Raw genomic sequence first — 14,630 nt, forward strand, 5'->3', positions numbered from 1 at the left:
TTTCAGCAGGTCTTCAAATAAAATTGATATTGCTTTTAAAATTGTGGTTAATCAAATGTTTCATGTTTTGTTCTATGCTGCTGATATCCATTTAATAAACTTGGATGATAAATCAATCAAATATATATATATCTACATACTCGAAACAGAGTCCGGAATGCAGTCCTGGCCAGGTTCCAGAAACCCCCAAAATATGCGCAGTTTGGAAGGCCAGGACACCTCCAAAGTGCTGTAAGTTCAAATAAAATGTATTTGGAAGAAATAAATCTCCCCTCCAATGCATTTCGGCCGTAGCTTTGGTCACGGACCATGGTTACGGCCAAAACGCTTTGGATGGGAGATTTATTTCTTCCAAATACATTTTATTTGAACTTTCAGCACTTTGGAGGTGTCCTGGCCTTCCATGAACGAAGATGAAAAACTGTGTATGTGTGAAAATATATATATATATATATATATGTATATATATATATATCCTTCAAAAATGGACTGGATAACAACAATGAAATAAATGAATAAAAGAAATAAAAGAAAGAGGCCTTTTACCTTCACCAGGGGACAAGGGAACATGAAATGCTGAAAAGGAATACAAATGAAATGTCAAATTAAGATCTTTTAAACAATGAGAATACGCAACCTATCGCAAGAGATGAAAAAAATGAGAAAAAGACGGAGAGGTTGCATGGAAAGCTTTTATAAGCAGCAGATATATAAAGATTGACACCAAATTGTCTTTCAGTTGCTATCCGTTTCTTTAGAACATTTTATCAGCTGTTAAAGATCCTCTCTCTAGTTTTAAACCCTTGCATGTTTGGAGAGGGCCTCCATGGCATTTGGCAGAGGGCTATAATGCTACATAAGAACACTGAAACATTGACAGATCCATTGATGACATGATAAAGCAGCAGATTAAAAATACTGTTATAATCCCGCTACTGCCAGCACTGCAATACCTTAATTGACAGTCTCAGAGTTTCTCTCTGTTACCTGCATTCCCTAAGAATAAGTGGTTAAAAAGGCAGAGGCTGTGGTCAAGGGCACACAGCATGCATTCATCCTTCCTTCCTCTTAAAGTTCCACATATCAGAAGTGCAGCAGAAGGAAAGAGGGGGTTTTCCTAAGCTCCCATGAATGCCTTGGTTTGCTAAAGAGAAGCAGATGAGTGCAGGCAAAGGAGAATCAGGGCCTTACTGCTGCCCACTTCTATACTGCTTCTGCAGCCCATGTCTGACAGCTAACTGCTGTGGCCATGTGCATTGCGGTAACTGTTAGACACACAGTAGGCACTGTGAAAGGCTTAGGAGGCTCGGAACCATAGCTGGTTTGAAACCCTGTGCGTTTCCCAGAAGTCTCTTTTTTAGGGCATTTAACCCTCTTGATCCCCTGCTCCCCTTTCATACGTGGTATGATTTTGAGTGGGCCTTTAATACAGTGGGCTATAAGGCTGTTATATAACGCTGGAACACTGAGTGCTTCGTTGAATCAATCAGGTATGCACAGGAACCTGTAATGGCTGGTACAGATCTTCTGATTAAACATTAAAATGTATAATTATTTTTATTATAGAATATTTGCCCTGTGTGAACAGAATGTTCGAATAGCACTATAGCCCTTCTGCCTCGACCTGTACGTGTGGCTCAAGGCTATACCTTGGGAAGATGACCCTCGCTGACAACACAGATATAACATATTACATTAATTATCACTTAATTCCCAAACATCTATTATTACAAGGGTTAATATCAAATTCACAAACATTATTGCCACTATATTTGGCCAAGATGTACTTTTACTGCAAATGCTAAATGGTGTCTCCGGTAACTCACCGGTTGAGGTGTCCCGCTAATATTTTGTATAAGGTATGTGCCTATGGGGTTTAGTACATTTTTAAAATGTATTTTTAATTTTATATTTGACAGTTTTACAGTTGAGTATATGACAACTCATTTGATGGTGTAATTTATACTGTTTGATCTGAGCTGATCAGTAGCCGCCCTTCGAAAGTCAGCGAGGAAAATAACATTTGTTACTTCATATGAAACGATATTTAACACAGCCTAAACTAAAACAAAGAGCAAAACATGTCATCTTCAATATCCAAAATATAATAAACTGAGAAGTCTTACATTTAAGCCAAATAAAAGGACCAATTTGACTGCTAAACTTTAGCTAATAAAAAGCAGGCAACCATTCTGCTTCAATGCACAAATACGACATTCTCTGTGGTACTGTATGTAAGCATAGCATGACTAGTGAAAGTATGAAATGTCTGCCACTCTAGACCCACAATGCCTCGCTCCTCGCTGAAGACATGTTAGCTCTACAAAGTCATGTTAAGTCTTGGTTCTTTGTTCAAACCAAATGTAATATATTTCCGTCCCTGAGAAAACCAAAGGTTAACAGAACGTTAGAGTTAGTGAATAGAATTTTTTTTTTAAATTAGAAATTCACTAAAAACGTTATAGTTAAGTTCAGATGTAACACACACAAACCATAGAAACCTTATGCTTATGAGAAGAAACTACAACTTGTAGCCGTAGGGCACAAGTTATAGTTTCTTCTGATAAGTATAACTATAACTGCTGAATTTCAATGGTTTTGTTGTTCAGTTGTTAAAATGTTCCTGTAACGTTTGGTTTTCTCAGTGAATTTCCACTTTTTTTTAAACGTAAAGTAATATTTCATTACCACACGTTAATCCAACCGCTGCTGTGCACGGATTTCGGCGAGTGCGACAGGGGTTGGTCGGAGGCCGCTGCGGCCAACCCGTCACATGCACCCAACCACAGCCTTTTGCTGTGTGCAGAGGGAGGTTGGCCTGCCGCCAACCCGTTCGCTGTAGGGGGTTGGTGAGTCAGTGTGTGAGTGGATTATTTATATTTTTCATTCACTGGGCGTCGGATCATCAAATCCATGATGGATTTACACTGGGGGCTGTTTAATGGCACCTGGCTGAGGCTCATGAACATTGTGTCATCCATTCCTCTAGTTTACCTTCATTCTTTTCTCTATCAGTGTGCGCAATACATCTTGTTATTATGTGATTTGCAGGCATCTCTTAAAGATGGTTCACGCCTTGAAATCCTAAATTACAAGGCACAATGACGTAGACTGTCACTTGCAGCTGACACTGTGGGGTTTTATACGGGAATTTACTGTCTTGCAGAGCCGCCACCTCTACCTCTTCTGGACAGATTCATGTGGACTTGCCCAAAAAATATGCTACATTCTTTTTTGTAGCCTATTTTTCATTTGCCACTACATTGCCACAGAGGCAATGAATGCTATCAATTATGTGCACCAGTAAATGTAATAAAAAAATAAAAAAAACAGGTGATTTAATAAACCATAAAATGCTATGCCAGCACTGCAGCGCTCTACTTCAATGGTCATTAATCAGCACAGTGTCATGGGCGCAGTATTTAAAGACCTTAAGATTAAAATACCCACAGCAAACGTCAGGGGTGCCCAAGCTATCTTAGTAGAGTCGTTTTAAGGCATGGGCAAAGTGGGCCCTGGTCCAAGGCCCAACCCTTTAAGAAGGGGCCCCAGTCAACCAGCCCTGTTCTGCAAAGTGCCTTGCCCTAATGACCCTGAAACATTCTTAAACAGATTGTTTTAAATACGGTTTCCCTTTTACTTTTAATGTGGGTGAAGTAGTGGAGTCTATTACAGACATTCTGCAGAGAAAAGCTATGTTTTTCAACACCATTTAACATCCATAAAAAATAACTTTTAGATCAAAACATGACTTCACACATGAAAAAAGGGAGGGTCAGAAATATTATTTGCATAATATTAGGTAGCTGCTCCTGTATTGCAAAACTACGTCAATAGAACGGAATATTAGATGTAAACATTTTTAGAATTTGGACCAATGTACCTGTGCAATGTCGGTGACCTGGCCAAAGAGGGCATGAAAGAGCTGAAACTGGATCATAAATACAAAGCTGTTCTGAACAGGGGGCCCCAAAATATGCTTGGCCCAGAGCCCCTTGACATCCTTAGGATCAGGGGTGGATCCTCCGCTATGGCAGCGTCGTCCCCCTTGCCAGCAGCAGCAGCTGCAAACGTTTTACAATTAAACGCTAATAAACTATGTTTATTATGGTTTGATTGCAAAAGGGGCGGGCCACGAGCAATGACAGGGACGGAGAGGGATTGCACAGCACTCCCACTCAGTGCTGATGTATGTTTGGCCAGCAGCATGAAAGCAGCACTAGGACTGGAGGCAAGCTGGGAGCCTGTGCCTGCAAATACTGGAGCCAAAGGATCGAACAAAGTGCCGAGGAAGGTACGTTTAAATTTGTTATGTTATTTATTGTTGTTTCCCCCCCTCAGCCACGCGCCGCCTCTCCCCTCCCCCCCCCCCCCCTGCTTAGGATGTCACTGTATCTTACACCACAACATTGAGTTATTCAGACAATCTGATTACTGAAATCAACTGCGCTCCCACGTTTGTAATTTACTGCTGGCAGGGGTCGTTGCGAAGGGTGCAGGTGCTCCGAGATTACTGGCGTCCGGATAGCCAGCCGGAGAAAATAAAGAGGCGAATGTGGTTTGAAATTCAGTTTGCTTTGTCTACACTGGTAGGCCTTTGATGAAGAGAGTGATGGTCTACAGAGTGGAATGAGTAGCTTTTTAAGTCTTTTTTCACATATTTTACACTTGATTCTGAAGTGATCAGCATCACACGGGAAGGCTACAACGTGATGATTTCTTCGCTTTTAATATGCAGTTTTAACTTCCTGCTTTATATGATATACGTGGAATATTTTGAAGATTTCCAGCGTTTTATCAGTTTGATAGAACAGGACAAATCCTGTCCCTAGACGTGCTGCAGAGAATGACAAATACAATTCTCCTAAGAATGCTGGCTCCTACTCGTTCCTTACAAGATAAAGGTGGGTCTCCGAAAATGCTATGCTTTTTTAAGATTTGAAGACATGTTCTTTTTCGTTGTGTGCAATCTTATCACAGCAATAATACATTTAATTGGGCTGCTTCCTTATGACCTTTTTCGATGAACTATTTTTTATAGTGAACTGTGGTCACTGGTAAATATTTGACGATTTCATCACACCTGGCATCTAGCGGTCAGAGGCAGATGGAATAAGAATTTGCAGGCAGCTGCGGCATATTTTAATTGAACACATGATAGGGAGCATCTTATTGAGTGATTTTGCTTGTACAGAACGCATGGTGGCATTTGGCACTAAGTATTTATGAAAGGTTTTTGGTGCCCAACTTTTAACACATTTTATTTGACAGTTTAAATACATTTTGAGGCGCTTTGAGTGACATTTCTTAATCCTCTATTGCATTTCACATGAAGGGATTTATATCTTGTGGAGCAGTTCAGACAAAACAGCTCTTTGCATAAATAAAAAGAAGCTATCACTTCTGCAGGAAGCAATTTAGGGAGGTTAGAATGATGTGATACACTAGTCAGAGGAACCCAGAGGCTTGTTAATCCTGATTAAGTGCCGGCAATCAAAATCACAAACTCACTAATGAAGTCTTCAAAATTAATGATGTATAATAAATATGCACCCCCCACACTTTTTATTTTAATTTTGCCAAAATCTGAATATTCTCCATGGAGCCTCAGCAAAATGTTTAAAAACAAGAGATTTTTGGCCCTGGCAGCGTCCCTATGGGACCCCATCACCAGGCCACGGGGGCCAGGGTATTCCTACCCCACCCCTTTCTTGGTTTTTCTTTTTTTTTTTCTTGAGACACGGCTGAGACCAAGTCCCAAGATGGCTGCCAACACATCCTGGTTGAAGTGGCGGCAGCCAATCAGATCTCATTTTGACTGTAAAGCAGTGTTCTTCAAAAGTGGTGGCTAACCTGTGAGTGTATCACTGCCTGACCAATATTAACTTGTTGGTGTGTTAAAATATTCACACAATAAAGTTGAGTAAAGGTGTAAGGTGTAGACCATGTAGCTGCTATACAAACATCAGCTATAGGAATATTACCTAGGGAAGCCACTGAAGCCCCTATTTTGCAAGTAGAATGCGCTCTAGGAGGAAAAGACAGATTTCTTTTGGCTTTAATCTAACATGTTTGTATACATGTAACTATCCACCTAGAGATGCCTGATTTAGAAAGGGGATTTCCTTTGTGATGGGGCAAAAAAGCAAGAAAAGTTTGGTATTTCAAAATTCTTTAGTTCTGTCAATTTAATCCATAAGAGCTCTTTTAGCATCTAATGTATGAAGAGCCTTTTCACAACTGCTTCTGGGTGAGGAAAGAACACAGTAATTCTATTGACTGAATAAGGTGAAAATGGGTGACCACCTTTGGAAGGAATTTCGGATTTGTGCAAAGTACTACCCTATCTTTATGTAGCTGGAATAAAGGTTCTTCCAAGGTTAGTGCCTGGAGCTTACTGACAGGTCTGAATGAAGTGACGGCAATGAGAAAAAGCAACCTTCCAAGCAGAAATTGTAGGGAGCAATTGTGCAGTGGTTTAAATGGTGTACCCTTAAGTCTTGCTAGAACAATGTTAATATTCCACTCCTGTGGAATTTCTCTTTTACGACCTTCCATAACAGCTTTAAACAAAGACAGATGTCTGTTTTGAACGCAGGCAGGCAACCATTGCTGCTAAATGTGTGTGTAGGAATGCAAATCAAGGCCAGAGTGCTGTAGATGTAGCAGGTAGCAAAACAATATTTTGTTTCATTGCGTTGCATGAATTGACACTGTTATTATGACAGTTTCTGACTGCATAACATGCTCTAGAAGTAGGTTTGAATGCCTCTTTAAGAATGGTCATACATTCAGGTGGGCTACTGAGAGAACCAAATTCTATGACATCAGGAACCAAACTGCTAGGTTGAGCTCCTTGGGATTTGGGTGCCAGTTTTCTCTGTGGTACTGCGCAAGAAGATCCCGGTTGAGGGGAAGCTTCTCATGAGGAAATATTGATAGCTCTAGTAGTGTTGTGAACCAGGGATGTTGGGCCCATGTGGGAGCTACTAATATTAGTGTGAGGGATGTTTGCCTGAGCTTCTGAACCAGAAATAAACAAAAATGGAGAGGCGAAAAAGAATAGGCAAATATCCCTGATCAGTCCATCCATACAGCTTTGCCCTTGGATTGGGGGTTGGGAGACTAGAGGTTAAGTTTGGGCATTCTGCATTGTCCGAAGTTGTGAAAATCTATTTTCGAAAAACCTCACTTTTGAAAGAAGGGGGTAGGACTCGTGGGTGGAGTTCCTACCTGTGGACTTGTTGCTGCATTCTGCTGAGAAGGTCAGCAAAACTGATGTGTTTTCCCAGAAAATGTTCCGCTAACAGATGGGTGTTGTGATGGAAAGCCCAATGCCAAATTGTCTGAGATAGACGTGATAACTGTAGAGCATGTTTCCCCCTGCTTTTTGTAAATAGTACGTGGTCGTCACGTTGTTCTTTAAGACCAGGACGACCTTGCGGATCAGGTAAAAAGTTAATTCTTTCAATGCTAGGTGAACAGCTTGAAGTTATAGGTAAGTGAGGTGGAGACTCTGGTGTTGGGTATCCTAGAGGCCTTGGACTGTGAGATTCCGTCAGTGAGCAGCCCAATCTGTCTGTGATGCTTCCGTAGTCAGAGTGATTTGAGGAACAGGGTCGAGGAAAGGTCGACCTTTTAACAGGTTGTGTGTGTTCCACCACAGCAGAGAGGGATGAGTGCGGCTATCAACACTAGATCTTTTTACTGACCCTGTGACTGGGACCATTGTTGTGCAGGACATTCCTGCAACGGATGCATGTGTAGTAATGCATTCAGCACTATAGTGATGCATGAGGCCATCATACCCAGAAGTCGCATGACCGTTCTAAATGTGGTGCGTGGATTGGCCTGGAATCATAGTATCAGCAACTGAAAGTTGTGTATTTGTGCTTCATTGGCATAGGCTAATCCAATGTGGTTGTTTAGAATAACCCCTTGATACATTTGGGTCTGTAGAGGCTGAAGATGAGGTTTTTGGAAATCGATGGTGAAGCCTTGTTGATGGACTAAGTCCTAGCTAGTTTGAGTGTGTTGTTGACAGAGAGAGTGGAAGCTTTGATATGCCAGTTGTCGAAATATGGGAATACATGGATGTGTTGTCTGCGTAAGTGTGCTGCCAATAATGTTAGGCATTTTGCAAATATTCTGGGTGCTGTCGTCATTCGGAATGGAAATACTCTGAATTGGTAATGTTGGCCCGATATCACAAATCTAAGGTATTTGCAATGTGCTGGGTGCATAGGAATGTAAAAATAGGCATCCTTTAATTCCAGGACTCAGAGGAAGTTGCCTTGTTGGAGCAGTGGGATCACATCCTGAAGAGTGACCATATGGAAAGCTCTGACAGGATGTAGGGATTCAAAAAACGCAGATCTAAGACTGGTCGTAGAGTTCTGTCCTTTTTGGGGATTAGGAATTATAGAGGATACACCTGACCCTTGATGTTGAAGAGGAACTGGCTCTATAGCTCCTTTGAGCACAAGAGCTTGAACCTCGTGTTTGTGCAGTGTTTGATGTTCCAGAGATAGTCTATGAGTGTGAGATGGAATATTTGGAGGTGTGGTGATGAGCTCCAGACAATAACCATGTTGGATAATGTCCAACACCCACTGATTTGATGATAATGATTTCCATGTGGGCAGAAAATCTTGTAATCATCCCCTATCTTGTGTTACATTGTTGAGGGGAAGGCCAAGGACATCACTGCGTTGTGGTGGTTGAAGCACCACAAGGGGAAGCTCATTTGCCTCTTTTTTTGACATTATTGTCCCTATAAGAGCCTCTATAATAACTTTGGGGAGAGGATTGATGGTTTTCTTCACACTGGTATGAGGTAGAGGCTTCTGAGGATTTGGTCTTAGAGCCTTGCTTGACAGGTGGAGTGGCGAATAGAGCCACAGGGACTAAGTCTTTGGAGTGCGCCCATAGATTTGGCAGTCTCTGTATCTTTCTTCATCTTTCCTAGGGCTTTGCTGGACTTCCAGTTGAAAACCAGACATGCATAGCCAAGCATGTCAGCGCAGAAAGATGCTATTGTTAATTCCCTTAGCAGCTGTATCTGCTGCATTCAATGCACAATGGATTGGAAATTAGTTTTCCTTCCATGTCAAGCTGTTGATCTCATTTTTATGCTTCTCTGGGACATATTGGAGGAGTTCCTCCATTTTGTCCCAGTGGGCCCAGTCATAACGTGCTAGAAACCCCATGGAATTAGCAATGTGCCAGTGATTGGTGGACTGTGCTGCTACTCTTTTGCCAAGATATAAATCAATTTGCTCTCTTTATCGGGAGGTGGAGCATCATCGGCAGAGTGAGAATTAGTCCTCTAACATGCTTAGGTTACAACTAGTGAGTCGGGTGGAATTTGTCCTCTTATATAAATTCAATAAGAAGGGGAGGTCTTGTATTTTTCATCGACCCTGAGATTTATAATTCTAGCCCTTGCCGGGTCTCTAAAACATTTCTTCTGTATACCTTATCATACCTTTAATCATAGGGAGATATTAGTTTGCCCTATGTCAATATTACCCTATGGAGAGAGTTTCAAACTGAAAATCCTCTTCCAAAGGTTCTTTGTGTAACTGGATAATATGATAAGTAGCAGCCCTGCCAATAAGCTCCTGATACATGGTAGAGTTGTCAGGAGGGTAAGGTTTACCTGGATACAAATCAGGATCTGTGTCTAACTGAAGGTCAATATCATATGCCATCCAAGGATCAGGAAGCAGAGGTGTGATACCATATATGTCATCCTCCACGTTAATCCCACCTAGAAATGGATGTGGGGACCCTGGAGGTGTGATGTCTAAAGGGTCACTGTAGGAAGTTGGCTCTGTATGTGCTATTTCAAAGTAAGGAATAGCATGCACAGAGTCCAAGGGTTCCCCTTAGAGGTAAAATAGTGGTAAAAAGAGATAATACTAATGCTCTATTTTGTGGTAGTGTGGTCGAGCAGTAGGCTTATCCAAGGAGTAGTGTTAAGCATTTGTTGTACATACACATAGGCAATAAATGAGGTACACACACTCAGAGACAAATCCAGCCAATAGGTTTTTATATAGAAAAATATCTTTTCTTAGTTTATTTTAAGAACCACAGGTTCAAATTCTACATGTAATATCCCATTCGAAAGGTATTGCAGGTAAGTACTTTAGGAACTTCAAATCATCAAAATTGCATGTATACTTTTCAAGTTATTCACAAATAGCTGTTTTAAAAGTGGACACTTAGTGCAATTTTCATAGTTCCTAGGGGAGGTAAGTATTTGTTAGGTTAACCAGGTAAGTAAGACACTTACAGGGCTTAGTTCTTGGTCCAAGGTAGCCCACCGTTGGGGGTTCAGAGCAACCCCAAAGTCACCACACCAGCAGCTCAGGGCCGGTCAGGTGCAGAGTTCAAAGTGGTGCCCAAAACACATAGGCTAGAATGGAGAGAAGGGGGTGCCCCGGTTCCGGTCTGCTTGCAGGTAAGTACCCGCGTCTTCGGAGGGCAGACCAGGGGGGTTTTGTAGGGCACCGGGGGGGACACAAGCCCACACAGAAATTTCACCCTCAGCGGCGCGGGGGCGGCCGGGTGCAGTGTAGAAACAAGCGTCGGGTTCGCAATGTTAGTCTATGAGAGATCTCGGGATCTCTTCAGCGCTGCAGGCAGGCAAGGGGGGGGTTCCTCGGGGAAACCTCCACTTGGGCAAGGGAGAGGGACTCCTGGGGGTCACTCCTCCAGTGAAAGTCCGGTCCTTCAGGTCCTGGGGGCTGCGGGTGCAGGGTCTCTCCCAGGTGTCGGGACTTTGGATTCAAAGAGTCGCGGTCAGGGGAAGCCTCGGGATTCCCTCTGCAGGCGGCGCTGTGGGGGCTCAGGGGGGACAGGTTTTTGTACTCACAGTCTTAGAGTAGTCCTGGGGTCCCTCCTGAGGTGTTGGATCGCCACCAGCCGAGTCGGGGTCGCCGGGTGCAGTGTTGCAAGTCTCACGCTTCTTGCGGGGAGCTTGCAGGGGTCTTTAAAGCTGCTGGAAACAAAGTTGCAGCTTTTCTTGGAGCAGGTCCGCTGTCCTCGGGAGTTTCTTGTCTTTTCGAAGCAGGGGCAGTCCTCAGAGGATGTCGAGGTCGCTGGTCCCTTTGGAAGGCGTCGCTGGAGCAGGATCTTTGGAAGGCAGGAGACAGGCCGGTGAGTTTCTGGAGCCAAGGCAGTTGTCGTCTTCTGGTCTTCCGCTGCAGGGGTTTTCAGCTAGGCAGTCCTTCTTCTTGTAGTTGCAGGAATCTAATTTTCTAGGGTTCAGGGTAGCCCTTAAATACTAAATTTAAGGGCGTGTTTAGGTCTGGGGGGTTAGTAGCCAATGGCTACTAGCCCTGAGGGTGGGTACACCCTCTTTGTGCCTCCTCCCAAGGGGAGGGGGTCACAATCCTAACCCTATTGGGGGAATCCTCCATCTGCAAGATGGAGGATTTCTAAAAGTCAGAGTCACCTCAGCTCAGGACACCTTAGGGGCTGTCCTGACTGGCCAGTGACTCCTCCTTGTTTTTCTCATTATTTTCTCCGGCCTTGCCGCCAAAAGTGGGGCCTGGCCGGAGGGGGCGGGCAACTCCACTAGCTGGAGTGTCCTGCTGGGTTGGCACAAAGGAGGTGAGCCTTTGAGGCTCACCGCCAGGTGTGACAATTCCTGCCTGGGGGAGGTGTTAGCATCTCCACCCAGTGCAGGCTTTGTTACTGGCCTCAGAGTGACAAAGGCACTCTCCCCATGGGGCCAGCAACATGTCTCGGTTTGTGGCAGGCTGCTAAAACTAGTCAGCCTACACAGATAGTCGGTTAAGTTTCAGGGGGCACCTCTAAGGTGCCCTCTGGGGTGTATTTTATAATAAAATGTACACTGGCATCAGTGTGCATTTATTGTGCTGAGAAGTTTGATACCAAACTTCCCAGTTTTCAGTGTAGCCATTATGGTGCTGTGGAGTTCGTGTTTGACAGACTCCCAGACCATATACTCTTATGGCTACCCTGCACTTACAATGTCTAAGGTTTTGTTTAGACACTGTAGGGGTACCATGCTCATGCACTGGTACCCTCACCTATGGTATAGTGCACCCTGCCTTAGGGCTGTAAGGCCTGCTAGAGGGGTGGCTTACCTATACTGCATAGGCAGTGAGAGGCTGGCATGGCACCCTGAGGGGAGTGCCATGTCGACTTACTCGTTTTGTCCTCACTAGCACACACAAGCTGGCAAGCAGTGTGTCTGTGCTGAGTGAGAGGTCTCCAGGGTGGCATAAGACATGCTGCAGCCCTCAGAGACCTTCCTTGGCATCAGGGCCCTTGGTACTAGAAGTACCAGTTACAAGGGACTTATCTGGATGCCAGGGTCTGCCAATTGTGGATACAAAAGTACAGGTTAGGGAAAGAACACTGGTGCTGGGGCCTGGTTAGCAGGCCTCAGCACACTTTCAATTGTAAACATAGCATCAGCAAAGGCAAAAAGTCAGGGGGCAACCATGCCAAGGAGGTATTTCCTTACAGTCACTGTGAGAATGAGGTGGTGAAGGTGGTCGAGGAAGGGATGGAAATGGTGGTGGTGAGGAAGGTGGAGGAGGTGGTAAAGGGCTGGTGGCTTAACCCGACTTCCTCTTCTTTGTTAGTACCGGCAGGTCGAAAGCTTCGCAAAGGAAAGCGGACGCTTGGATGATGTTGGCGTAGGCACTGAAGGTTTAGTGAGGACACACCCTGTGTGTAAGGCTGGATGTGAATTTGCCTCTGGCCAGCATCATGTTTTTCATGTAGTCTTTGTAAAATCGGTTCCAATGGAGTGCCAGGGTTAGATCTCAGAGCCGGTTTGGAAATCTTCAGAGAGGGAGAAGGCATTGCCCCATGAAGAAAAAAAAAACGTTTCTTTTAAAATGATGGTTCCTTTAAGGAAACGAGTTGCATTTATAATTAAAAACAAAGTTTACTTTATTTACAAGGAATCACAGGCATGGTGGTCTGCGAACTCCAGCAGGCCACAATTAATGTGACAGCATCCAATCATAGTGAGTCACAATTTGCTTCTTAACTCATAAATATTGAGAGGTACATCAGAGAGCAACCAAGTATATTTCGGAATTCTGCGAACTGTCCTATTATTAAATAAGTCAGTTTGCAAAAGTGTTTTTAATTCAGAAAAAGTCTGTGCTCAATCTGTGACTACGTTATACAAATGTACAAGTTGTACTCAAGGCCCTAAGGTTCCTTGGTTGCAAAACTTTGAAAGTAGGTTGTAACACACTCACATTTAACAAACATATACTCAACTCCCCCCTCTTCTTTCTTTAATACGTCTCTCTTACTTAACCTCCTTATTACTATTTCAACTATTAAATTATACACCATGCTCATCATTTAACCTGTCATTCTATAAAGCTATACAACTTTGTTACATTTACCAATTTGTTGAAAGTTGGGACACTCACGTGATATTATTCACAGAATATAAATTCTATTCAAAATGCAATTTTCACATTCAATAACACTTCAAGTATAGTTCAGCCAACCTAGTTACCTTATGGTCACCTAATGGAGCATTTAAAGTTCTTGCTCGATCTCAGCCTCTGTATGTAAAGATACTCACTGCTCTGGGATCCACTTCTGGGTTTGCCAATGTATTTGAGAATGGGATTTCGCTTTTTATCCTCTGCTGATTCTTTATCCTTCTTTGTGTTGCTAGTCTGTTAAGCAAGAAGGCGAGCACGGTTATACAACAAAAATGGGGAAACGAAATCCACTGTAGGCACTATGCTCAAACATCAAGTTAAATATATCTTAACAATAAGATTAGTTTTTAAAGATGGTGTTCTGCAAACCTCTACAATTTATAGTGGAAGCTAACCCATGCAAGAGGAACATCTGAACTCGTATTTCTGACTCAGAGTTAGACTTTCTGTAATATTTCCACTTTGCAAAAGCTCCTGGAAAGCTACACTATATGGATGAAAGGTTGGGATATAAACAGAATTGCGTATAGTTTTTCTGAAAATGTCCCACTGAAAATGTCCCACTGTTCCGCTCCTACAACTGCCCATTCTTTCATAACACTTTACTATTTCACATTATATGCAGCTAAGAAGTGCAACATATACTGTAGGAAAAGCGATAGCTAAAAGTTACTCAATGTTAGTAACTAAATCACATCTTAATGGGTTCTGCACTGAGATTCCTCTTCAAGTTTTTTCTGGGCATATAAATTACCTTCCACACGAATCTAGCATCTATGGTAGAAGATACACAAAACCAAATATAGCTCCACGAAGCCTAAAATGCATAGGCATTGACAAAAAAACCACACCTTCCGTAAAATAACTTTCCTTGCTCCACGTGTCAAATATAAATACATTTGTCATTCTTTCACTCCTTGACTTTATAAACCTAACCACCCATACCTTTCGGCACTTTCTTTCTAAGCAAACACTAGGTTTCATCTCCTCTCATCTAAATATATATCTACTCCACCTTGCTCATCTGTTGTAGGTATTATGTTTTAGATGTACGTAGACAACATGTAGATTTTGTTTAAGTTACAAAATGTTTCACACTCCCCAAGGATTATCACTGGCTCTTTGAATTAAGGCTGTTCTTGGGTGCATAATTTGGTCACTAATGTTAAATCA

General features: G+C 42.8%; 1 protein-coding gene across 3 annotated transcripts in view; it reads right to left on the minus strand.

The window, feature by feature from the left end:
• The window catches only part of ARHGEF11 (Rho guanine nucleotide exchange factor 11), a 787,362-nt gene that overhangs the window by 340,945 nt on the left and 431,787 nt on the right, over positions 1-14,630 (minus strand). For 2 of the 3 annotated variants that reach the window (XM_069217873.1, XM_069217871.1), the window contains exons 20-21: positions 13,595-13,691; positions 547-576 (exon numbers count right to left, since the gene is read on the minus strand). In XM_069217873.1, the coding sequence (XP_069073974.1) occupies positions 547-576; positions 13,595-13,691 (127 nt within the window). The remainder of the gene's footprint in view (positions 1-546; positions 577-13,594; positions 13,692-14,630) is intronic. The other variant, XM_069217872.1, reaches the window with a different exon arrangement.

The sequence above is a fragment of the Pleurodeles waltl genome, chromosome 12 (genome assembly GCF_031143425.1).
Source record: "Pleurodeles waltl isolate 20211129_DDA chromosome 12, aPleWal1.hap1.20221129, whole genome shotgun sequence".
Taxonomy (NCBI): Eukaryota; Metazoa; Chordata; class Amphibia; order Caudata; family Salamandridae; genus Pleurodeles; species Pleurodeles waltl.